Source organism: Pelophylax lessonae (assembly GCF_965119305.1).
Source record: "Pelophylax lessonae genome assembly, chromosome: 4".
Lineage (NCBI taxonomy): Eukaryota > Metazoa > Chordata > Amphibia > Anura > Ranidae > Pelophylax > Pelophylax lessonae.
The window spans coordinates 111,584,287-111,611,474 of NC_138771.1; the positions used below are offsets into that span (position 1 = coordinate 111,584,287).

Here is a 27,188-nt window from a genome sequence, read left to right on the forward strand (position 1 = left end):
AAAACCCTTGGCAGATATTTTTGCTCATCTGTGTCCCATTAGGAAGATTTTCCTTGTCCTGTAGTCATAACAGTAGGGAAAAATATGTAAGCAAAACAAAATTGTCACAAAAATGACATTGATCCCCCTCTGCTCCAATTAAAGAGGAACTGCCCTGTATCTGAGCACCACAAACCAAAACGTGGTTTAAAAAAGGAGAAGTATGGCCCAAGCTATTTTGGCCATACTTCTCCTGGGATCACAGGAGTGCAGTTGGTTCTGCACTCCCTGTGACCTGTTTTCAGCCGACAGCAAGCATACGTCTCTATTTATTTATTTTCTATTTATTTTTTTTTCAAAGCAAAAACACCCCCATCTGTATCTACATGTTTTGTTTTGCTGCAAAATCATCCCCCAGCATTTCTGGTTGTAGCCATCTTGAGTAAGGGCAAAATGATTTATGTAGAATTTACTTCCTGGAATCTATCTGCCCTTCGCACAGGCATACATTACATTGGTCCGAATGCGATGCAAATTCATCCATGCAATCTGTATGGCTGAATTCTCATCGCACCGACATCGCATGTTTGCATAGCAGTGCGGTGCGGTGCAAATCACATGCAATGTCTCACATCGCATGTGTGAACCGGCACTAAACGTCATTCAATCATGGTTTACATTTACTTGAAAGAAGCATGTCATGAGAGAAATATGCAGGCTACCATTGCTGACCTCAGCCAGGTATGCAACCCCTGAACTCCAGATCTACAGGCTTGCTCCAGGTCAGAGACTCAAAGTAGTATTGAAATCAGGTGTGGAAGCCCAACTCCAGCCAAAACTTTTTTTCAAAGTATTTGAAGAAGTCGGGAAGAGTAAAGAAGTCTGCCAGGTGTTTAATGCTGTTCATGATCAAGGAGGGAATGCTGTCCCTGTTATAGCAGAACAGGTTGGGTAGCATTGTCTCCGGGATATGGACACATTGACAGTAATAGAAACAAAACAAAGGTTCCCCAGGAATCTCCCCAGTACAGACATAGACCAAATCCTCACTGGAGATCTGTCCTCTAAAACTAAAAAAAGTTTAAGCTAAACTAACTCTTCAAGGGCGTGCTCCAATCATGGCATCCAATGTGTTAAAACAAGCTCACAGAACCACGCTGGTCATGTTGATTTAAAATTTCTATGTTGTAGAAACGATCTGAGCGGCTGCATAGATGTTTTATTACTTTCACGGGGCAGAAAAACGTGGCCTCTTTGTCCTCAGCGCATAGGATACATCAGGGGTTGCACTTTTTTTTTTTTTTTACATGACTCCTTATGAGACTAAAAAGATCAAGTGGGGGGGGGGGGGGGGGGGGGGGAGGACGAAGACGACTTTAAAGGGTTTTAATTAATAAGATAAATTAGCAAAAATGTAAAGAACGGCCACCACAACCCCACACATACAAATAAGTACGTGGAGGAGATCCAAGAGATTCACACCACGCAATATAAGACTTCCATGTGCTGGCAGTCGCTTTCCTTGCTTTAATTAGAGTAGGAATACCTGAAGCTGACAATCCCTTGTCCTTCAGTACCTGGGTCTCAATGGCCAGGCCATTAAGCCAGCGATTGTAAAGCAAGATGGAAGATCGTTCCCTGAGACCGCAGATCCTCCCTGAGAGGACGTCTCCAAGGAGCGTCCGCGACTAGCCTCACCAATTTGGCGTACCAGGCTCGACGAGGCCAGTCCGGAATTACCAGGATAACTGGAATTCCCTCCACCTCTATCCTGCGAAGAAGTTCCCGCAGTAACTTGAGAGGATGGAAGGCATACAAAGCAACAATCAGGTAATGCATATTGGGGATTGCTGTGAATGACACAGAGCGAGGAATAATTCTAGGGCCATCATTTACAGTTAACGTTAAAGTGGTTGTAAATGCGCAAGGTTTTTTTTTGCCTTCATACATTCTATGCATGAATTTAAAAAACTGTGTGCAGGAGCCCTGCAGTCCCCCCTATTATCTACCTGAGCCCCCTCTCAATCCAGCGATGTCCACGAGAGCCTTGCCTCTCCGGGGACTCGCACTCCTGATTGGCGTTTGGCAGCAGTGGGAGCCAAAAGCAATATCAATGCCAATGTCAATCACAGCCAGTGAGCCAATCAGGAGATGGAGGGGGTGGGGCCAAACAGATGCTCCATGTGTGAATGGGCACACAGTCACAGGTTGGGAGCACACCTGCTTGGGTGCCCTCAGAGCAAGGTGCTGCTTGCTGTAGGGGCACTCAGCAGGAGAGAGGAGCCAGGGGTGCCAGCAAGGGACCCGAGAAAAGGATTGCCGGTGTCATTGGGAGGAACAGTGCCCCCCATCGCCGGTGTCATTGGGAGGAACAGTGCCCCCCATTGCGGGTGACATTGGGAGGAACAGAGCCCCCCATCGCCGGTGACATTGGGAGGAACAGAGCCCCCCATCGCCGGTGACATTGGGAGGAACAGAGCCCCCCCATCGCCGGTGACATTGGGAGGAACAGAGCCCCCCCATCGCCGGTGACATTGGGAGGAACAGAGCCCCCCCCCCCCATCGCCGGTGAAATTGGGAGGAACAGAGCCCCATCGCCGGTGTCATTTGGGAGGAACAGAGCCCCATCGCCGGTGTCATTTGGGAGGAACAGTGCCCTGAGGGTCAGGTAAAAGCAAGTGAAGAGCTGTAATTGGCCCACTAGCCGCAGTTTGGAGAACACTTATGTAATCTGTGGGAGGAGACAGTTTGTATTGCTTTCTCTGGCTATAGGTAGGAGTGGCATAGACTGGAAAATCTCTTGTTCAAGCACTAAAAATATAAGTCACTCAAATATCATGCAACATTAACATTTTATACTGCAGTGAGAGTTAAACATGGCAGCCAGGCATCTAGTATCTTGGAAAGGTGGTCAGCAATGACAGCCTACATATTTTACTCTGAAGAAGTATACTTTATCATATGTCCCATCCGTATGTAAAATTCTGTTTTCCTAATTAAGATTTCTATGTATTACTTATTTGTAAAACAATTTAATAAATGGCTGAAATATCTTACCTCTAGCTACACAATCTTGCCATACCAGAATATACATTATCAGGGTGAATGATCAGCTTACTGGCATGAAGAGTAATAACCATATTTCGGAGAAACCTTGCTGCCATTTTCCCGAAAAGCACTACAGATTCCAGACTGCACTTTGCATATCATTATTGCTCTTTGTGCTGAATTATTAAACAAGCCATAAAAAAAAAAAAAAAAAGAAATACCAGAGCCAAAAATGTTAGTTGCTGTGGCTGCCTGACTCTTGGCATATGTCCAGACCTAAAATAGGCATTAATTGCCACTGGCAGATACCATCTGGCTATTAAACTGCTAAAATGAGATTGACTTTGAGATTGAGGGGAAAATAAAATACAAAAAAAAAAAAAAACACAAAGAGGCCGACCGTAAAAAGGTGAACATAAGAACTCTGCGATATTAAGCACTGCAGGATCTACTTGAATATAGACAATCTAAGCGCGCATCCCCTTTAAATTAAAATTTACAGTTGGGGATATTGAAGTTTTATTTTATTCCTTTATATGGTATTAATACTATAAAGGCATTCATAATGCTCTATATTTTATATACAGGTATCCACGGAGATGGAGCAGAAACATGACATCATCCAATCATTAACCATTCAAAGCACATAATTCCTTCGCAGACTCCCAGCATGCATTAAGTAAAAGGCTAAATCAATGTCCATTCAGCATGCCGGCATTCTTCCCTAGAAACAGCATAGCTGGTTCATGTTGCCAGGCAAAATAAATGATGAAACTGCAGCCAAACAGACTGCTGATTTTTCAACTGCAGCGGACAAAACTGAAGAAAATATCCTTAGCGTGCAAACTAAAAAGAGATCCAATATTCTGCACCAATCAGAAGAAATAGTCCGGGTAGGACGCATGTTTAAATTTAATCAGCCACCTATTAATAAATGTCAGTTTCTGAAACTGGAAGGACTCATATTATGCAGATTAGCCAGACAGTCTGTGTCTGCTCTGCCTTGGGGCTCGATCACACTGTGCCAGTATGTGGGCATTTGGCAGGCAGTTCTGAACCCTGCCAAACATCCATTACCTAACTACTCCATCACTTCACGCCTGGGTGGAGAGCACAGCATAGAGGCATGGCGGCCTGGACTGTACAAGCAGCTGGCTGTTTTCTATGGCTTCTCCAAGTGGGCACAGTCAGGTAAATATTCAATGGGTATTCTGCATTTATTGGGATACACAAGTCAGAATGGCAATACATTGAAGTACCTATTGTTTTTTAAAACTTTTGGATAGGATTGGGTTTTCTTTGACCCCAGTAGGGAGATTTTATTTTACTTCCTGTCCCTGGAAATGTGGTCATCCATGTAGGAAGTGATGGGTAGTCCGTCTATCTGGGACACAACGGCATTAAAAAACATTCTAATATTAGTGAATCGAGGATAGTAAGAAGCATTATTCGTTTTTAGGGCCTCATTTACATTTGTTTTCAGGGGGCAGGAAAAACAGGTTAAGGAGTAGCAGTTTTACCGCCATTTCCCCCCCAATCTAAAATGGTTGGAGAGATTGTACACATTGAGCAGCTGTGGAGAAAATTAAACCTTCTTTCGCATTTGGCGGGGAGTACCGCCACTAAATTCAAGAGTATGGGGTCACTCGCAAGTGGCTGCGGAGTAGTGGTGTAGGATTTACAGGGCCAAAACAGGTGGTGACATATCGCCTTCAAGCTTTCTGTCTAGCAATCCAACATAGGCTACTTTTCAGAGGACAACAAAGGTGTAAACAAACCCCAACACTGTTTTTCTCCCCACAACCAAAACTAAAAAAAAGATTGTTACATTTTAAATAGATTTAGTTTGGAGTAAAGTTATTTTTAGGCTTATATATAGTCTTAAACTGGTTTAACCTTGTATTTATAAAAAAAACGCTAAACTTCAGCGTTAGGAAAATGACAAATGATTTCCAGAGCACCATGGTTTACCTAGGAAAAGAGCTAGCAGAAGCAGTCTGCTTTTTGGCCTTTTCTGTCTAACTGAAAACTTGGACTGAGTCATCTTAAAGCAGAACTCTAGGCAGAAAATTAGGTCCTGATAGATCACTTATGGGCCATACACACTATAAGATTTTCTGAAGACTTTTTGCTTTAGATTTAACAAAACCATATAATATGAGGTCAAACCTAAACACTTTCAATTTGTATGCAATCTGGCAGGCCCTTGTACTACATAGAAAAGGTAAATCTGAAGGAAATCTAACCACAAAAGTTGGATAGTGTGTATCCAGCTTTAAAGTTAGCCCTTTTTGCAGGTTATAGCTATATAAAACATTAAAAATAAGTGCCCAAAGGTTTTAAAATCCAGTAATACACTCTGTTTCCTCATGCTCTGCACATGCTCAGTTGCTCTTTATTTTTTGGCACTGTTTTTGTAGAGCTCGATCTGCTGACAGCCTAAGGATTAACTGCTGTTCAGGGTCTCTGGGCTTCAGCAAAATGGCAGCCTCCAGCAAGAAGAAACAGAACCAATGCTGATGGCAATTTACAGCACATACTTATTTTGGTAGCATAATTATTCATGTGGAATGAATGTTCCTTGCTAAAGAACATTAATATTTATCAAGTTGTTAAAGTTCTGCTTTAAGGGATGGGTCACTCATCTGACCATTAGGGTCCTTTCACATGGACTTTCCGATCAGGTCCTTCTGTCAGTTTTTCAGGTGGACCTGATCGGATCCTCCATGCCCCCCTATAGAGCAGCGGATGTCAGCCGTGACATGTCCGCTGACACCCGCTGCTATCCGATCCGGTCATGAAATCCAGATGGATGGAAACTCTATTTTCCATCCATCTGGAGCAGTGATCCTCAAACTACGGCCCTCCAGCTGATGCGAAACTACACATCCCATGGGGCATTGTAAAACTGAGATTCCCAGACATGACTAGGCATGATGGAAATTGTAGTTCCAGAACAACTGGAGGGCCATAGTTTGAAGACCCCTGATCTGAAGGATCGGATGAAAATGGACAGGTGGTCTGTTTTCATCCGATCTCCCATAGAGGAGAGCGGGGATCTGACAGGCCCTTCTCTGCAAAGTAAATGGAGACCGACCTGTCATCCGCCTACTCAGCGGGGATCAGCAAAACGGAGTCCGCCGGGCGGAAAGCCTGTGTGAAAGGACCCTTACTTTGTGTAAAATTTTGCTTGCCCTATTGAGCTGCAAACTACACACTAGCTAAGAAAATAGTGGAAGAAGAATAACTGCCGGTTCACACTGATCCGACTTGTCAGGCGACTTGGTCGCCTGACAATTAGCTTCCAAAGCGGTGCAATGGAACCGTTCTAATCAGAGCGACTCAGGTCGCTCCGACTTAGAAAAAGGTTCCTGCACTATTTTTTTGCAAAGTCGGAGCGACTTGCATTGACTTCTATTATGAGAAGTCGTTGCAAGCCGCGCTGAAGTTGCGCTGCACAAGCGACTTCATTAGTGGCCCGAAGTCTGGGCGACTTTGAGTCGGATTAGTGTGAACCGACTCTAAATCTCCAGATGCTGGCTGGACAGAAGACTACAGAATATTTATATCTAAAAGGTCATATTAACACAAATTAAAAAAATAGATTTTGTATAGTTCTATTTTCCCCTAAAATCTCTGAAAAGTCTTACTATTGAATCTAAAAAGGACAAGCACTGAAAATGTGTGCAATTCAGCCTTTGATACTGTTACTGTATTTCAGCTCTGAACAAAACCAAACAATTATTACTGGGTGTTTATCCTGAACAGAGCAGCCGTTAGGTCACTTCTGTTTGCAGTGACTACATGGAGCCAACTTATTCTTCTAGTGACACATCATAGCAATGATGAAACCCAGCCTCTGGCAGAATCTAGATTGCATACGATGGGTGGGTCAGCTAAAAGTCCCAAGTAAGGATTATATCCTCTTTCAGGTTTTACTGGTGTCTCACTTCTTTTCTTCCCGTCCTTTGTGTCACTGAAGACCAGCGCATTGCTACCCGCTGCATTTCCTAATTTTTCTCTTGAGCGCTCTTCTTGTTCTTTTCTTGGCAACATAGAAGGGGACAATGACACTGGAAATATATATAGAGAATGGACTCCATAGAGGGGGAAAACTGAAGTTCAGCTGATACCGGTGCCCTGGGTATCTCAATGGCAAGGAGTTATATGAAATTTCCCCAGACGGAGTGAAACTGACAACACTGTCCAGAGTTATAGAAGCAGATCATTTTATAACGCAACCCCTCCTGATCCCACCCTATGTTCCTCTGTACAGCATGAATCTGATATAAAGGCTTATTGTGATATTTCTACTAGTTTATATAAAAATGCATTTCAAGTGGAATTCAGCTTACACCTAACTACCGACCGAGTACGGTAATAGTACTGCGGCAAAGTGGTTCGTTATCGTCTGACGACGTAGTATTAACGTCGTCAGACACTCCCCCTTCTGGGCGGCGCTTGCGCGCCGCCGGAGGCTCGCTCCCGCTGTTTTCATTCACAGCGGGAGTCGGGCCAGGGGAGGATCGCCGGGGATCTAGTGTGGAGATCCGCCCGCCTGTGTAAACACAAGCGGGCGGATCTCCTTAGTGACAGGGAGTGACAGATCGGACTGTTCAGCATAGCTGGACATCCGATCTGTCCATGACTCACTCAGTCACCTCCCCCCCTACACGTCAGTAAGCACCAGGCATACATTAACCCCTCCCTCTCCAATAAAATTAACCCCTTCCCTGCCAGTGTCATTTTTACAGTAACAGTGCATATATATAGCACTGATTACTGCAGTAATGTCACTGGTAACCCCAAAAGTGTCAAAAATGTCAGTCAAGGGTCCGATCTGTCCGCCGCAATGTCGCAGTCCCGCAAAAAAAAAAAAAAAAAAAAAATCGCAGATCGCCGCCATTACGCGTTAAAAAAAAAAAACACCAAAAATGACAGAAATCTTTCCCTTGGTTAGTAAACGCAATAACTTTTGCGCAAACCAATCAAAATACGCTTATTGTGATTTTTTTTACCAAACATAGGTAGCAGAAAACAAATTGGCCAAAAATTTTTAAAAAAATTGGTTTTTACATCTTTTTTGGGGGGAATTTCATATAAAAAAAATGTTAAAAATAGTTATTTTTTCAAAATAAACGCTCTTTTTTTGTTTATAGCGCAAAAAGTAAAAATCGCACAGGTGATCAAATACCACCAAAAGAAAGCTCTGTTTGTGGGAAAAAAAGGACGTAAATTTCGTTTGGGTATGGCGTCGCACGACCGCGCAATTGTCAGTTGAAGTCGCACAGCGCCGAATCGCAAAAAGTGGCCTGGACGGAAGACAGCAAAATCCTCCGGTGGTAAAGTGGTTAAACATGCTCCCTTCCCCCTCCTAACACTTATGCTGACTAACCACTGTAAGAAAGATGTATATTCTTATTTCCAAGCCGCGCCAATCACGAAATCTCCCCTGTGTCAGCCAGCTGCAGGGGAGAGGAGAGAGTGCTCAACAATGGCTGGTAAAGCCTAGAGGGGAGACGTAATCTATAGGTTCCCACTGCCCATCCATTGTTGGTATTCCTTCTTCTCCCCTGCAGCTGCCACTGGCTGACACAGGGGAGCTGGATCAGGTGACTGGACCAGAACAGGCTGTAAATTGGCAAGTATATACATCTTTCTGACACACAGGTTCATCAGCATATGTGGAGGAGGGGGGAGGGGACATTTTTAAGGTTAGTTAGGCTGGGTACACATGGACCAAAATTTGGCTGGCTCAGCAGTCGTTAGATCGGCTTCTGTCGAACGGGACTGCTGGAAAACCTTGTTCAATTAGTGGCTTGCAGCAAATAGGCTGCAGTGCTGATCAGTATATTCTGACAGTATGGAGTCCCTGCTGTTAGAATACAATGTCCAGGCAGATGGGAGGGGATGTTTTTTTGCATCGACATCACTTGTGTGGATATAGGAATCTGTCAGTTTTTCAGCGAAAAAAAAACGGACGGTGTGTACCCAGCTTTTTCTGGCACTTTTTGTTTACAAGTTTAAATCAGTATATTTTACTAGAAAATTAACTTCTAACCCCCAAACATTATATATTTTTTAAAAACCCTAGGGAAAAAAAAAAAGCGATCATTGCAATTTATGTCACACGGTATTTATGTAGCGGTTTTTCAAACGCAATTTTTTTTAATTATTTATATTTATTATTTTTTTAATTATTAATTATTTAATTTTTTTAAATATATATGTTTTTTTGTAAAATATGAAAGATGATTTTACGCCGAGTAGGACAATACCTAACATGTAATTCTTTAAAATTGTGCATGCTTGTGGAATGGCGTCAAACTTCCGTACCTAAAAATCTCCATAGGCGAAGCTTTCAAAATGTTTACTGGTTACTTGTTTAGAGTTGCAGAAGAGGTCCTGTGCTAGAATTATTGCGCTCACTCTAACGTTTGCGGCAATATCTCACATGTGTGGTGCGAACACCGTTTACGTATGCATGCTCAACCTACGTATGCGTTTGCTTCTGCGTGCGAACACGTAGGGATGGGGGCACTTTTTTCTTATTTATTTTACTTTATTTTTTACACTGTCCCTTTAATTTGTTTTTTTTTTTATTTTTTTAAATCACTTTTTGATTACTTTTATTCCTATTAGAAGGAATGTAAACGTCCTCTTTATGTTGAGATCTGGGGTCAAAAAGACCCCAATTTTTTTTACCTTTAAAAGCTAAAGGCACTGCTGAAGGCACTTCCATCTTCACCCAGTCTTCTTTCTGGGTTCGCTGGCTTTGGCTATCTGACTGGCCAAGCCGATGATGACATCACTCCTGCACATGCACGGGTATACCGTTCCTTCAGAGAGCATGCGCCGGTGATGTCACTGACAGCATCTAAAAGTAAATATCTCCTAAATGGTGTACTGGCGCATGCGTTTAGGAGATATTTACAGTACCTATAGGTAAGCTTTATCATAGGCTTACCCTATAGGTTAAAGCGGTAGTATACTAAAAAAAAAAAAAAAAAAAAAAAAAACCCTGCAAGACAAAGGCATAATGAGCTAGTATGCATCGCATACTAGCTCATTATGAAATACTTACCTTAGAGCGAAGCCCTGACACGGATCCCCGGACACCACTGTGGGAGCTGACATGATCCCTCGGCGTCTCTTCCGGGTTCGGCGGCTCTGGCGCTGTGAGTGGCCGGACCCGCGACGACGTCACTCCCGCGCGGGAGTCATTTTCCGGCACTTCCCGGCAAGGAACTCTGAAGGTCCCCTCGGACCTTCAGAGCGCATGCGCAGCTCGCGTCAGCGGCTGCATGCCGTGCAAATATCTCCTAAACTGTGCAGGTTTAAGAGATATTAATTATACCTACAGGTAAGCCTTATTATAGGCTTACCTGTAGTTAAAAGTCACAAAAAGCGGTATACTTCCGCTTTAAAACCTTATATGGGACTTTACTCCCACTTTAAGTATATGAAATGTGTGAGTGCAGCCATTGTTGATTTTAGGATTTTAAAAATGAATGGTTTATTTGAGCAAGGTGTGTGTTTCCGTTTTTCCTCGTTTGTTTTTTGCTCAGCAGATTCCCTTATGCATGGTCCAATCAGGGACAGCTGCAGAAGACTTCAGTTCTTTTCTAAGAATTGGGACTATATTTTATTACCATTTGCTCATTTACTGTCACACTGCTATTATCTGGCATGATGCACAGACTGTTTTACTTTTTTATTCCTGTTTAACATAAAAATACCAAGTGCTTTAAAGTTCTATGATCACAGCATATGCTTTCATTTTATATAATCAGTGTTGTAATAACAAATCAAACAATTGTTATATTTTACAATTCAGTATTTGCTTACTTAAAAAATCTCCTTTCATGTCTGTCTGTATGCTGCCTTCTCTTTCCACAACCTCGATTCCCTACATGCTTTGCAGCTTCTCCTCCGCGGTTTACTTTTCTACACATCCCATGTTACCCTGCTGTCTGCAAGCAGTGGTTCCTGTACTGGCCCCGCCTCCTGAAACTCCTCCTCTCAGCACTTCCCGTCAGAATAAACTGAACTGCGGCTGTCGAGGAGGCTGCACACTGATCAAAATTCAGTCGGTCTTTACAGAACCTGGACAAATTTCAGTGTATGGCCAACTTAGTTTATAAACTTAAAGATCCTTCAGATTATTAGGAGTAGGCTACAAATAACTGATAAAACAATAAAAATGGAGGAATGTTTTTACGGTATCAAGAAGAATGATTCCGCAAGACATGGTGCAATTCGTCAAATATAACGAATCTTGAGGACGGCGCCTTAAAGGAGTTGTAAAGTCAGAAGGGTTTTGATCTTAATGCATTCTATCCATTAGGATAAAAAGCCTTCTGTGTGCAGCAGCTGCCCTCAGCCCCCACCCCCCCCCCCCCATTAATACTTCGGGGCTCTCCCTCCTGATTGGCTGAGCTACAGCCGTGGCGCCATTGGCTCCTGAGGCTGTCAATCAGGAGAGGGGGGGCCAAACGGAATGGACACACGAAGCTGCAGCTCGGCTCAGGTGCCCCCACAGCAAGTTGCTTGCTGTGGGGGCACTGTACAGGAGAGGAGGGGCTATGAGCAGAAAAGAGGAATCCGAGATGAGGATCCAGGCTGCCCTGTGCATAACCAACTGCACAGAGGAGGCAAGTAGTAAGTTTTTTTTCTTTTTTTTTTAATAACCAAGACTTTACAATCCTTTTAAGATTGGCTTTAAAGCGGTAGTATACTCCGCTTTTTAACTTTTACCTACAGGTAAACCTATAATAAAGCTTACCTGTAGGTAATATTAATATCTCCTAAACCTACGCGGTTTAGGAGATATTCACCCTGCATGCAGCCGCTGACACCAGCGGCGCATGTGCTCTGATACGCCGGACGCGCAAGATACGCCGGACCTTCATCGCTCCGTGTAGGCTCCTTGCCGGAAAGTGAACTCCCACGCGCATGCGTGGGAGTCACGTCATCGCAGCTCCAGCCACTCACAGCTCCGGAGCTGCCAAACCTGGAATAGACGCGGAGGAAACATGTCTGCTCCCTCGGCGGTGTCCGGGCGACCGTGTCGGGGTTTCATTCTAAGGTAAGTATTTCATAATGTGCTAGTATGCAACCGCTTTAACAAGGTTTGCCTGATGAGGCAACAACTTTTTTTTTTTCATTTTTTTGTTTTCAAATTGTATAAAGAGGGCTAGGTCTAAGAGTAAAGTATGATGGGACAATCTGCTTATCAATCGTGAAGGGTGTCTGTGTGTCTCAGACAATATGGCTGAATACTCATTTTTGTAAAATTAAACCCAATTGTCTTGACTAAATAAAATAATTAATATAATACAATGTGAAAGTAAATATATGATTTTTCATTTTGACCATAGATATGCCTTATCTATTTCTTTGTTGGAGGAAGAGGATATTTAGAGTATAGACGATCCTTTAAAATTTAATTTGCATCAGTATTTACTTGCATTTGGTTAAATATATTATCCACATTTTGCCTGGATTTTGATTCTAAGTTAAAGAGAGATCTAGACTGCGATGAACACTGCTCTGGTCACCGGTTATAGCATGAATAAAATACTTCTAATACCTACTGGAGGAGTACAGCTCAGTCTCAGATAATTTAGTGTTTGCAGTACGCAGAATTAAACAATGAGCTAGCACAGCCAATTTCCATGCAAGTTATGCATAATACCCTCATGACCAGTGTATGGATAGAGAGTCCCTTATGTTACATAAATCCCATTTTACTGCTGGATTTTATGACTCCCATAAAGACATAAAAACCCTTAAAAGTAGAAGAAAAATACAAAGATGTGCACTGTGCAGATTCAAATATCTGTAGAATTCAGTGTAGCATGTTTGGAATTCTAGTTTTTAGGAGCTAAACAGCAATTGCAATCACTGGTGGGGTCAGATTTAAAATGAATTACCCTGCATGGGCAAAGCAAAGGTTCACTTTAGTATCCCAAGTACACAATTATTTTTTATACAAGGTTTTTATGATGGATCTTCCAAAGTGACAAGCAAATCACTAAAAGCCTTCACCCATTTGACAGAGGAGCAGTGGTAAAGGTACTTGTAGCAGAGCAGTTTAGACTTTCATTAATGCACCAATATTGGCTGACTTTAAGGTCCTTTTCACATGGGCATTCCATCAGTCTGTTTTTGACCCGTGATATGGCAGATCAAAAACTGACTTCAGTGAGCAACCAGATGTAAGCACCCATTCAGACTGGTGCGACACGATTTTGTGGGGCGATCTGTGAAGTCGCGGTGCACAGCGTGCACCGCAACTTCGGCGAGACTTGCACGGACTTCATATAATTGAAGTCAATGCAAGTCACCTCCAGGTCGCCCCAAAGTAGTACAGGACCCTTTTTCAAAGTCGGAGCGACTTGTGTCGCTCCTATTAGAACGGGTCCTGTACTACTCAATGGCGAGCGACCCACCGCGACTTGGTCGCCTGACAAGTCGCGCTAGTTGGACTCTTACTGGACTAACACAATATGTTTGCATCCAGATCCACTCTTGCAGACTTGAACGGAAAAGAATGGACGTAAATGGATATAAACTGACTTCCGCCTGTATACATCCATTTGCTCATAAGGATGACATGGGTCTGGTTTCCCACAAGCTGGAGGAAAAACAGTAGAAAAAAAAACAGTAGAATCAAACGGGCTCTGATGTCACACATGTAGGAGATTTATCTGGTGAGATAAAAATGGAGGTGCCTGTGTGAAAAAGGCCCTAGGGTTCGGTTACACATGCTTCAAAACGTGGTCTTGGACTGAATGCCAATCAAAGCCCGTCACCAAATAAAATGGTTACCCTAAAGTTCTATTTACACAGTGTTTGCTTTGCATCAGAAATTATACCCATGTCGCCTCAAAGCATCTCCAAATCCTCCATAGAGGTTTATGAAAAAGCTTGCTAGCGGCACCTGCAGCTTTTGAGACACTTTTATTCAGCTTTAGCTTCTTGTTTTGGAGATATTGCAGGTATGAGATATCCCAGGAGGCACTGGGAAACCAACAAGTTAATTGGATCAGCACCGCTGGTGGCTACCAGTGAACTGGCAATCAGCACCGCTGGTGGCTACTACTGAGTGGGGCTTCAGCAGAGCTGGTACTACTGAGCAGTAGATCTGCTGAACGAGGGTACCAATGAGCTGGGGGTTCTGCTTAACAGGGGTACTAGTCAACTGGGGATCTGTTGAGTGGGGGGTTCTACTGAGCTGGGGTTTTACTGGGCCCCTTTAAAACAAATATAAAATCAACACTAACAGGGCATTTGCCAAGCTTCATTAAAGCTTCAAAAAAGCATCATCGAAGCATCACTGAAGCATCCAAAAACACATCAAGAAAGCACGTTGACGTGGTAGGCGCATTAAAGCAGTAGTAAACTCAGATGTTTCGACCCTAAATTTTATATAGTGCAATGTATAAAGTTATTGTGAATCAAGGGCCACCATGGCAAAGTATATCGAATGCTTTTTCTGAAAGCTCTTTTTTAGTTGCAGCCATAGTGACTGCTGTCTTCCGTGTCCAACAACATTCTAACTTCTGCCCATACTCCCTCGCCATGTCCATAAACACGCGTGTGCGCACTACAGCAGTGCAGCTTTACTGTGTAATACTGCTCTCTCTCCTGTGTTGCGCTTGCCACCTCTACAACCCCTGTGACGTACCGAGTCACATGGAGTTACCACTCTGCTTGTGACTGGGAAGCTAGTCTCACAGGATCTTGGGGCTGATGCCAGGCAAAGGAAATGACATAGCCTGGCATGTAAACACAATTTTTCTGTCATGAAGAGCTTTCCGGAAAAATGTAACTGTTTGCGCATGCGCCGATGACCACATTGCTTAGAAAATGAACGATTGCACTGAAAGGAAGAAGGTAGGAAACAGTCTACACACAGCAACTAGTTGACAAGTTTAGAATGAGTAATATGCCGAAAATTTAACAGGATGGGTTTACTACTGCTTTTGTTGTATGATGAAGTTGAAGCAAGTTTAAATGAGCCCTTACTGTGAAGGCCTCACTCCAACAATGCATACTTGAGTCTGTATTTTTAATATACCATTTGTTATCACTAGGACTGATATACAGAAGTGTATAGGAAAAAAAAAAAAAAAAACACATAGCGGCTCATCTATTTATAATGGGCTTGCTGTGGTCAGCACAACGACTAAGCGGTTAGCAAACTTACAATAGCTGGAGCCTAGGATCTAATGAAAACCATGAAAACTACATGCATGGAGTTTGTACATTTTCCTATGTGTGGGTTTCCTTCAGTTTCCTCACCAATCCTAAACAATTCTGGAAAGATACAGCGCCTTGAAAAAGTATTCATACCCCTTGAAAATGTCCACATTTTGTCATGTTACAACTAAAAATGTAAGTGTATTTTAATGGGATTTTTTTTGTGATAGACCAACACAAAGCGGCACATAATTGTAAAGTGGAAGAAAAATTATAAAATGGTCTTCAATTTTTTTTACAAATAATATCTGAAAAGTGTGGCATGCATTTGTATTCAGCCCCCCTGAGCCAATACTTTGTAGAACCACCTTTCATTGCGATTACAGGTGCAAGTCTTTTTGGGTATGACTCTACCAGCTTTGCACATCTAGAGTGACATTTTTGCCAATTTATCCTTGACAAAATAGCTCAAGCTCTGTCAGATTGGGTGGAGAGTGTCTGAACAGCAATTTGCAAGCCTTGCCACAGATTCTCAATTGGATTTAGGTCTTGACTTTGATGGGCCATTTTAATGCCTGAATTTGCTTTGATCTAAATCATTCCATTGTAGCTCTGGCTGTATGTTTAGGGTCATTGTCCTGCTGGAAGGTGAACCTTCGCCCCAGTCTTTTGCAGACTCCAACAGGTTTTCTTTCAAGATTGCCCTGTATTTTGGCTCCATCCATCTTCCCATATACTCTGACCAGCTTCCCTATTCCTGCTGAAGAAAAGCATCCCCACAACCTGATGCTGCCACCATCATGTTTCACAACAGGGATGATGTGTTCAGGGTGATGTGCAATGTTCGTTTTCCACCACACCAAGCATTTTGCTTTTAGGCCAATAATTTAAATTTTGGGCTCATCTGACCAGAGCACCTCCACATGTTTGCTGTGTCCCCCCACATGGCTTCTCGCAAACTGCAAACGGGACTTCTTATTGCTTTCTTTCAACAATGGCTTTCTTCTTGCCACTCTTCCATAAAGGCTAGATTTGTGGAGTGCACGATTAAGTTATCTTGTGGACAGGTTCTCCCACCTTAGCTGTTGATCTCTGCACCTCCTCCAGAGTTACCATGGGCCTCTTGGCTGCTTCTCCGTTTAATGCTCTCCTTGCCCGGCCTGTCAGTTTAGGTGGGCGGCCATGTCTTGCAGCTGTGCCATACTATTTCCATTTGCGGATGAGATGCTCAAAGCTTGGCATATTTTTTTATAATCTAACCCTGCTTTAAACTTCTCCACAACATTATTTCGTGACCTGTCTGCCGTGTTCCTTGGCCTTCACGATGCTGTTTGCTCACTAAGGTTCTCAAACAAACCCGAGGGCTTCACAGAATAGCTGTATTTATACTGAGATTAAATTACACACCAGGTGGACTCTATTTACTAAGTAGGTCTTCTGAAGGCAGTTGGTTCCACTAGATCAGGGGTCTTCAAACTATGGCCCTCAAGTTCAGGAACTACAATTCCCATCATGCCTAGTCAGGTCTGTGAATGTCAGAGTTTTCCAATGCGTCATGGGATGTGTAGTTCCACAACAGCTGGAGGGCCATAGTTTGAGGATCCCTGCACTAGATTTTAGTTAGAGGTATCAGAGTAAAGAGGGCTGAATACAAATGCACGCCACACTTTTCAGATTTTTTTTTGTAAAAATTTTGAAAACCATTGATCCTTCTTCCACTTCACAATTATGTGGCGCTTTGTGTTGTTCTATCACATAAAATACATTTACGTTTTTGGTTGTAACATGACAAAATGTGGACAAGGTTATAAATACTTCAAGGCACTTTATCTGGTTTCAACAAACTGGCACCGCTGTATCTGTGCAGTGAGAAGAGATGATTGTAAGCTCCTCCACGGCTTGAACTATGAATGGCTTTATGGACTCTGTAAAGTGCTCCATGGATACAGGGAAGAGAGAGGAAAAAAAACGCATAAAAGAAATTCTCCAGCCTATTGTTAGTGGGGAGAGGAAACCTTATTAAAACCTGCTGCAAGCACTAACACCACCAGACATCTCAGCTGCACACACTTGCAAACATATGTGGAAGTCACATGTTACCATCAAAGAACTTCTCATATTCTGTGAGTGTGTGTATAACATATGTAGGTTTTCAATATGACTAAACTGAGAAGATGGCAATAACAATACTGAAAATATTGCAATGAGTTAAAGAATAAAGAAGAAAAAAAAAAAAAAAAAATGTACGCTGCTGCTTATCTTTTTTTTTTTTTAGCAAGGAAGGGGAAATGGAGAAAGCCAAATAACTGCATATGCTAAAAGGGATTTTCTCTAGCATAAAGCTATGTCAATCATACTATCAAACCTTGCATTTCTCAGTAGTTTAGCTTTTACATTTTTTTTAAGAGGGGAGGAAATTGGAAATTATGATGCCGCAGCCCTTGTTACATTTACACAAAGAATTCACTATTGCTTGTCTACATCAGGACATTCTCTCAGGTACCATTTCAGTAGCACTAGCACCAAGCATCACACTGATTGTGATTGTGAGAGCGGTGTGTGTAGACAACCATATCGAAATAGCAGCTAAAGAGTTTAAGGCCCCTTTCACACATGCTGTCCGTTTTTCATCCATCCTTTAACGGATGAAAAACGGACATCAATGCATCTCTTTGGATGAAAAATGGATGTAAATGAATAATCAACCATTTACATCAGTTTACATCCGCATCCATCATCATACGTTTTTTTTAAACTGATCGAATATCTATTTTTCTTTCGTTAAAAAAACGGATCGGACGAAAAACGGATGTAAGCTGACAAATTGTCAGTTTGTCACCCGTTTTTGCATTGGTAGTGGATGTAAAAAAAAAACTGATGAGCACTGATGAAAAACTGATGAATACTTCATCCATTTTGACGTGACTGAACTGATTAAATGAACGGTCTGCATGAGTGAAAGTTGCCTAAAGTATAAGCTTACCCTTGAAATAAAATGGACTACGTAGTCAAGGGCCCCAGTAGGGTGAGATACACTTTGCAGTTTTTAAAGGCTGAGTTTTTTGCTTTATGGTCCTTTCACACGAGCGATTCGATCAGATCCGCCTGTCAGTTTTTTAGGCGGATCTGATCGGATCCCCCATGCATCCCTATGGGGCAGCAGATGTCAGCGGAGACATGTCCACTGACACCCACTGCCATCCGCATCCGATCCTATCCGTGAAATCTTGTCGGATGGAAACCCTATTTTCCATCCGTCCAGGGGATCGGATGAGAGCGGACAGGCGGTCCGCTCTCATCTGATTCCCCCATAGAGATGCATGGGGCTCTGACACCTCCCTCTCCGCACACAGAGCGGAGAGGGAGCTGTAACCTGCCTGCTCAGCATGGATCAGTGTATCAATCCCCCGCTGAGCAGCACGGATCTGCCTACGGAGGCGGACTGTGTGAAAGAAGCCTTATGCCTCGTACACACGCAACGATTATAGGCCGACCGATCGGCTGACTTTTGTCCAGTGTTGTTTTGTTGGTTGGAATGTGCGCTAGACTGAACACAAATTTTCTCGGCCAACAAAAATCTACTTCAGAAGTGATGTCATGTGCTGGTTGACTTTCCGTGTGTTTTTTCATCTCTGAGCATGCCCAGTCCTTCTCATCAGATTTTTGTCTGCCAAAATCTGTACTGACTGACGGAAAATCGGCCGTTGTGGTGACGGCCAACAAAAATTTTATAGCATGCACACCAGATTTTTTTTGGCCGAAAAGTCGGAGTCGGTTGTCGGAAGCATCATACTAACAAGCCGAAAATCGGCCGATCGGACGTTGGTCGAAAATTCACAGCCAACTATCGACGCGTGTGTACGGGGCATTAGCCTTCGTTCACATTGACTGTGACTCAGATGAAATTTAATGATTGCAAAGCCGCATGTCAGTGCAACTTGAAAGACATCTGTGCGGCTTCATGCACTGACGTCTATGCAAGTCGCACCTGAAATCACCAAAAGTAGTGCAGGAACTACTTTTTCCAATCAGCGTGACATCAGTAAGTTGCCATTGCACCAATTTGAACATTATGGTTGCCGGCAATAGAGTGTGACTTGTCATGCGATTTGATCTGTCAAATTGCATGATAAGTCGCTCCAATGTGAACAAGGGTCTAGGCCCCTTTTACACTCTTCCAGCGGATCTGCCTGCTCAGCGGGGGATCTCTCTGCTAATCCCGGCTGAGCAGACGGATGACAGGTCCGTGTCCACTTCACTTTTGCAGAGCAGATACAGGCACAGCCCGCTCTCCTCTATGGGCGGTCGGATGTAAACGGACTGCCCGTTCGTTTACACCCAACAGCCTTCCGATCTGCCAGACAAATGGGGAACGGATTCCCAAACCATCTGTTTTTGTCTGATAGGATGAGATGTCGGCAGGTGTCAGACACATGTCCATTGACGACCACCATCATTGAGGGCAATGGATGGTCCAATCAGTCCGCCTGTGTGAAAGGGGCATTACCAGCTAATCTGCAAAAACAAAACAAAACAAAAAAAAAAGCAAAAAGGCAAAAAAAAACACAACTGATCCTGTCTAACAATTCACAGTAAAAACAGAGGATTTAGTCGCACACATTTACAGATACACAGTATGTGAAAGCCGCAGTGTCTAATCAGGGCTCCTCTGTATACTGCAGTTTCCAGTCTCTAAGTTGGAGCACTTAAAGCAGTGGATAAATGAATGGCAGGAAGCATCAGTGGGCTATGAGTTTCTGTGAATGAATGAAGCGGTCGCGCAGGTGGAGCCCTGCACCCCACCAATTTTAAATGTGACAGCGGCTGCATGTGGGAGGAACTCCCACCCGCTTTCACCGGGGGGTGGGGGTGGTTGTTAGATCAAGTTACATGTTACACCCTGGCAGAACGGTGGAGATGCACGAACACCGACTCGATCTATACTTGGTAGCAGAGAGGATGTGTCTCTTCCTGGTGCCAAAAACACAGCGCCATTTACTGTATGTAACCAATTCTACTGCTATCTATCGCAGCAGCCCCAGTGGCCAAGCTGTTCCAAAATGTACCGTATATGCCGGCGTATAAGACGACTTTGTAACCTTAAAAAAATCCCCCCAAAATAGGGGGGGGGGTCGTCTTATACGCGGAGTATAAAATGTGAGGACTACTTTACATGGCCCAAAACGAACGTCCCTAATAATCTCTCAACCAGCTGGATGTGCGGTAATAATGTATGTACCGAAGCAGAGTAAAAAATATGAGGACTACTGTACTTTACATGGCCTAAGACTAACATCCCTATTAATCGCTCAAACGAGATGGATGTGCGGTAATATGTATGTACCGAAGCAGAGTAAAAAATATGAGGACTACTGTACTTTACATGGCCTAAGACTAACGTCCCTATTAATCGCTCAAACGAGATGGATGTGCGGTAATATGTATGTACCATAGCTTCAGCTACACACAGTATACCGCGCTGAGCCAATCACGGTAAGCAATGTATTCTATTATTGAATACAAAATCTGCTCGGATTGGCTGAGTCAGAGAGAGTAACATCATCAGCCTGCCTCTCTGACTACGCCAATTCATCAAGCAGGCTTCCTATTAAAAAATAGAATACATCGCTCACCGTGATTGGTTTAGCGTGGTATACTGTATGTAGCTGAAGCTACGGTACATACCGGTACAGTATTACCGCACATCCAGCGCGTATAGAGATTAATAGGGAAGTTCATTTTGGGCCATGTAAAGTACAGTAGTCCTCACATTTTTGTGACCTCGCAATATTTTTAACCTACTGTGACCCCTTGATATAGTCTATATTATTCCAAAGGTGAACACCTCCTTTAATTTATTGTGTTTACAAGAATTTGGTTATGAAATGTTTTCAGCGAAATACAAATTACGAAAACAAGTCACACCACATTCACAGATAGCTATCAATCACAGTACAGCGACTCGTGAGTTTCTTGGCAAACAGCAACATAGTTGGATACAATGTAGTCTAGATGTCTAACTTGGCTTCACGCTCTGAACAATCACACTGAGACTGCAAGCTAGACTTTGCTTTCTGTACTAACGAGCAAATAGAGTCGAGGCGTGGGCTCTATGTACGGTCACCTTAACCACTTTACGTCCGCTCACAGTAATACTACTGCGGCAGAGTGGCTCGTTATCGTCTGACGACGTAGTATTAACGTCGTCAGACACTCCCCCTTCTGGGCGGCGCTTGCGCGCCGCCGGAGGCTCGCTCCCGCTGTTTTCATTCACAGCGGGAGTCGGGCCAGGGGAGGAGCAGCGGCGATCGCCGCAGCTCTGCCCCGATCGCCGGGGATCTAGTGTGGAGATCCGCCCGCCTGTGTAAACACAAGCGGACGGATCTCCATAGTGACAGGGAGTGACAGATCGGACTGTTCAGCATAGCTGGACATCCGATCTGTCCATGACTCACTCAGTCACCTCCCCCCCTACACGTCAGTAAGCACCAGGCATACATTAACCCCTCCCTCTCCAATAAAATTAACCCCTTCCCAGCCAGTGTCATTTTTACAGTAACAGTGCATATATATAGCACTGATTACTGCAGTAATGTCACTGGTAACCCCAAAAGTGTCAAAAATGTCAGTCAAGGGTCCGATCTGTCCGCCGCTATGTCGCAGTCCCGCAAAAAAAAAAAAAAAAAAAAAAAATCGCAGATCGCCGCCATTACTAGTTAAAAAAAAAAAAAATGACAAAAATCTTTCCCTTAGTAAACGCAATAACTTTTGTGCAAACCAATCAAAATGCGCTTTTTGCGATTTTTTTTTTACCAAACATAGGTAGCATAAAACAAATTGGCCAAAAATGTTAAAAAATTTTGATTTTTACATTTTTTTTGGGGGAATTTCTTATAAAAAAATTTGAAAAATTTGCAGTTACTTCAGTGAGAATGACAGGCGGCTTTGTTTACATCAGTCGTCTGCCTTTCTCCCTCTCCAGCGGGAGATCGCGAGTGGCCGGCGGACATCGGAGCCGCCGGTCACACACGCGCGGGGATGCCCGTGAATGAGCAGGCGCGCTCGCCTCCGCCCCCTGCAGGTTTCTGGACGAGCGACGTAGTACTACGTCGCTTTGTCCAGGAGGGGCTGACTGCCACAGTAAATATACTGTGGGCGGTCGGCAAGCGGTTAGAAAAACTACAAGTCCTGTCATCCACCACAGCAGAGGGCTTCTAGTTCTCAGTGAACTATGGAGGGTGCTGACGATCGCCCTCGTAGTTCATTGACACTTCCTCCGGCTTTTAAACAGAAAGCCTGTACAGAGGTACAAGCAAGAAAGCTGGAAGACTGTAGACGCCAGACACTGCACCTACAATCCGCTGATTGCAAGTGCAATGCCATGCAAGCTCCTTTTTTTTTTAACCTGAAAAAACATGTGCATTGTTTTTTTTTTTTTTTTTTACAAGGTGAACATATGCTTTAAAGGGCTGTTAGGCATCACTTCACCTAATTCCAGTTCATCTTTTTATTTATTACAGGTATTTATATAATACTGCCAATTTAAGCAGGGCTTTACGTATATATTGTACATTCACATCAGTCCCTGCCCTCAAGGAGCTTACAATCTAAGGTCCCTAACTCACATCATACATACACATACTAGTGCCAATTTTAGACAGGAGCCAATTAAACTACCAGCATGTATTTCGTTTCTGGGAGGAAATCAGAGCACCCAGAGGAAACCTAAGCAGGCACAGAGAGAATGTGCAAACTTCAGGCAGGTATTGCTGTGGTTAGGATCCAAACCAATGACCCTAGTGCTGCCAGGCAGAAGTGCCAACCACTTTGCTGCTGCCAGTCTTCCTATATGCATTTGGCTTCCTGTAGTGGGCAGCACAGTGGCTAAGTGGTTAGTATTTCTCTCTGGCAGCACTAGGGTTGTCAGTTAGAATCCAACCATGGAGTTTGCATGGTCTCCCTGAACCTGTACTGGTTTCCTCCAACACTCCAAAGACATGCCGGTGGGTTAATTGACCCTAGTATGTGTATTTTATGTAATGTGAGTTGGGAGCTTAGATTGTAAAGTTCCTTGAGGGCAGAGACGGATGTGAATGTACAATATATATGTAAATTATTGGGGCTATATAGGTACCTGTAATAAATAAAGAAGAAGGTGTATCTGCTCTATTTTGGGACAGACAGGGGTCTCTGCTTCCTGATATCCTCCGTCTTTCACCTGTAAACATGGAAGACGAAGCAAATTGTCAAACCTGGATGGAGACCAATCCACAGATGGGAGCCAGCGACAGAAAACAGACTAAACAATGGTCCCCAGTGCGGTCCCCAGCACCTGCACACTTCTCCCCCTTACCTGGCAGCAAGACCGCCTTCAGCTTCTTCACCTTGGTCTCCGGGCTGACTTTATCTTCATGCTGGAAAAGACACATGACAATTTCCATGAGACGGACAGAAGGACAGACCGATCGGGTGTGCAAAGTGTGGAGACAGACGCTGAGATACAAGACATGTGCAAAGCACACCGCCAGCCATCTACACACACACACACACACACACACACACACAGCATGCCATCTACACACACACAGCATGCCATCCACACAGCATGCCATCTACACACACACAGCATGCCATCCACACAGCATGCCATCTACACACACACACACAGCATGCCTTCTACACACACAGCATGCCATCTACACACACACACACAGCATGCCATCTACACACACAGCATGCCATCTACACACACACACCGCCAGCCATCTACACACACACACACACACACACACACACACACACAGCATGCCATCCACACACACAGCATGCCATCTACACACACACACACACAGCATGCCATCTACACACACACACACACACAGCATGCCATCTACACACACACACAGCATGTCATCTACACACACACACACAGCATGCCATCTACACACACACACACACACACAGCATGCCATCTACACACACAGCATGCCATCTACACACACACACACACCGCCAGCAATCTACACACACACACACACAGCATGCCATCTACACACACAGCATGCCATCTACACACACACACACACAGCCTGCCATCTACACACACACACACACACACAGCATGCCATCTACACACACACACACACACACACACACAGCATGCCATCTACACACACACACACACACACACACACACAGCATGCCATCTACACACACAGCATGCCATCTACACACACACACACACAGCATGCCATCTACACACACACACACACATAGCATGCCATCTACACACACACACACACACACACACACACACACACAGCATGCCATCTACACACACACACAGCATGCCATCTACACACACACACACACAGCCTGCCATCTACACACACTCACACACACACAGCATGCCATCTAAACACACACACACACACAGCATGCCATCTACACACACTCACACACACACAGCATGCCATCTACACACACAGCATGCCATCTACACACACACACACAGCATGCCATCTACACACACAGCCTGCCATCTACACACACACACAGCATGCCATCTACACACACAGCCTGCCATCTACACACACACACACCGCCAGCCATCTACACACACACACACACACACACACAGCATGCCATCTACACACACAGCATGCCATCTACACACACACACACACAGCATGCCATCTACACACACACACACACACAGCATGCCATCTACACACACACACAGCATGCCATCTACACACACACACACACACACAGCATGCCATCTACACACACAGCATGCCATCTACACACACACACACAGCATGCCATCTACACACACACACACACACACACAGCATGCCATCTACACACACACACATATAGCATGCCATCTACACACACACACACACAGCATGCCATCTACACACACACACAGCATGCCATCTACACACACACACACAGCCTGCCATCTACACACACTCACACACACACAGCATGCCATCTACACACACACACACACACACACACACAGCATGCCATCTACACACACTCACACACACACAGCATGCCATCTACACACACAGCATGCCATCTACACACACACACACACACACACACACAGCCTGCCATCTACACACACACACACACACACACACAGCATGCCATCTACACACACACACACACACACACAGCATGCCATCTACACACACACACACACACAGCATGCCATCTACACACACAGCATGCCATCTACACACACACACACACACACACACAGCCTGCCATCTACACACACACACACACACACACACACACAGCATGCCATCTACACACACACACACACAGCATGCCATCTACACACACACACAGCATGCCATCTACACACACAGCATGCCATCTACACACACACACACAGCATGCCATCTACACACACACACACACACACACACAGCATGCCATCTACACACACACACACATAGCATGCCATCTACACACACACACACACAGCATGCCATCTACACACACACACACAGCCTGCCATCTACACACACTCACACACAGCATGCCATCTACACACACACACACACAGCATGCCATCTACACACACACACACAGCCTGCCATCTACACACACTCACACACACACACAGCATGCCATCTACACACACTCACACACACACAGCATGCCATCTACACACACAGCATGCCATCTACACACACACACACACACACACACACACACAGCCTGCCATCTACACACACACACACACACACACAGCATGCCATCTACACACACACACACACACACACAGCATGCCATCTACACACACACAGCCTGCCATCTACACACACTCACACACACACAGCATGCCATCTACACACACTCACACAGCATGCCATCTACACACACACACACACACACACACACACACAGACAGCCTGCCATTTACACACACTCACACACACACACAGCATGCCATCTACACACACACACACACACACACAGCCTGCCATCTACACACACACACACACACAGCATGCCATCTACACACACACACACACAGCATGCCATCTACACACAGGCTGCCATCTACACACACACAGCCTGCCATCTACACACACACAGCATGCCATCTATACACACACACACACACACAGCATGCCATCTACACACAGCATGCCATCTACACACACACAGCCTGCCATCTACACACACACAGCCTGCCATCTACACACACACACAGCATGCCATCTACACACTCCCACCACTCTGCAAGTCCATGCAAACTCCAAGTGACACTTGGAACCCCCAGGCCTCCCCTCCCCCCTGGCTTCACCCAATACCATGGACCCAGCACCTACCTGTGGAGGCAGAAGGTACGATCTGAAGGTAGGTTTAGCTTGCTTCATGGAGAACATTGTGGATATCCACAGAAGTGATCCTGCTGAGAGGTGTGATCCCTATGAGAGGTGTGATCCCTATGGAGGAGCTGTAATCCCTGCAATGTGCACTGATTGGGATGGATCCCTATAAGTTCAGTTACCCTCCCTGTACTGGTACAGCCTGCCCCTCCATGCCTGCGAGCTTCTGGCTTTTGTTCCAGCTCAGGCCAGACATTTCCCTCTCCCCCTGTGTCTCTCACTCCCACACGCACTTTGTATTTGCATTCACACTGATTTCCTGTGACTCTGTCCCTTTCTCTTCACAGCCTGTGCACATGTGCAGAATCACCAGCCATGGGCGCCGCTCATCACGTGCTGCACCGCCATCTAGTGCCCAAGAGCGAGAGTGCAGCCTATAGAAGCTCTAAAGGCAGACTTTTTTTCCCCTACTTTGGATAGTGAAGGAGTCCCAGTCACATTCTTTCCCCATCTGCATAGCTCTGTCCCTTATTTCGAGGGACTGCCCCCCTCTGTGCCTCTTTCCTCCTCATGTGTCCCTCATTTTGGTCTGAT

General features: G+C 44.5%; 1 protein-coding gene across 1 annotated transcript in view; it reads right to left on the reverse strand.

Annotated features, from left to right (window-relative positions):
- Window positions 1-26,692, reverse strand: part of MTMR10 (myotubularin related protein 10) — a 136,642-nt gene extending 109,950 nt beyond the window's left edge. The window contains exons 1-2 of the mRNA XM_082253291.1: window positions 26,595-26,692; window positions 23,588-23,648 (exon numbers count right to left, since the gene is read on the reverse strand). Of these exons, the coding sequence (XP_082109417.1) occupies window positions 23,588-23,648; window positions 26,595-26,651 (118 nt within the window). The 5' untranslated portion in view covers window positions 26,652-26,692. The remainder of the gene's footprint in view (window positions 1-23,587; window positions 23,649-26,594) is intronic.
- Window positions 26,693-27,188: the final 496 nt, after the last annotated feature.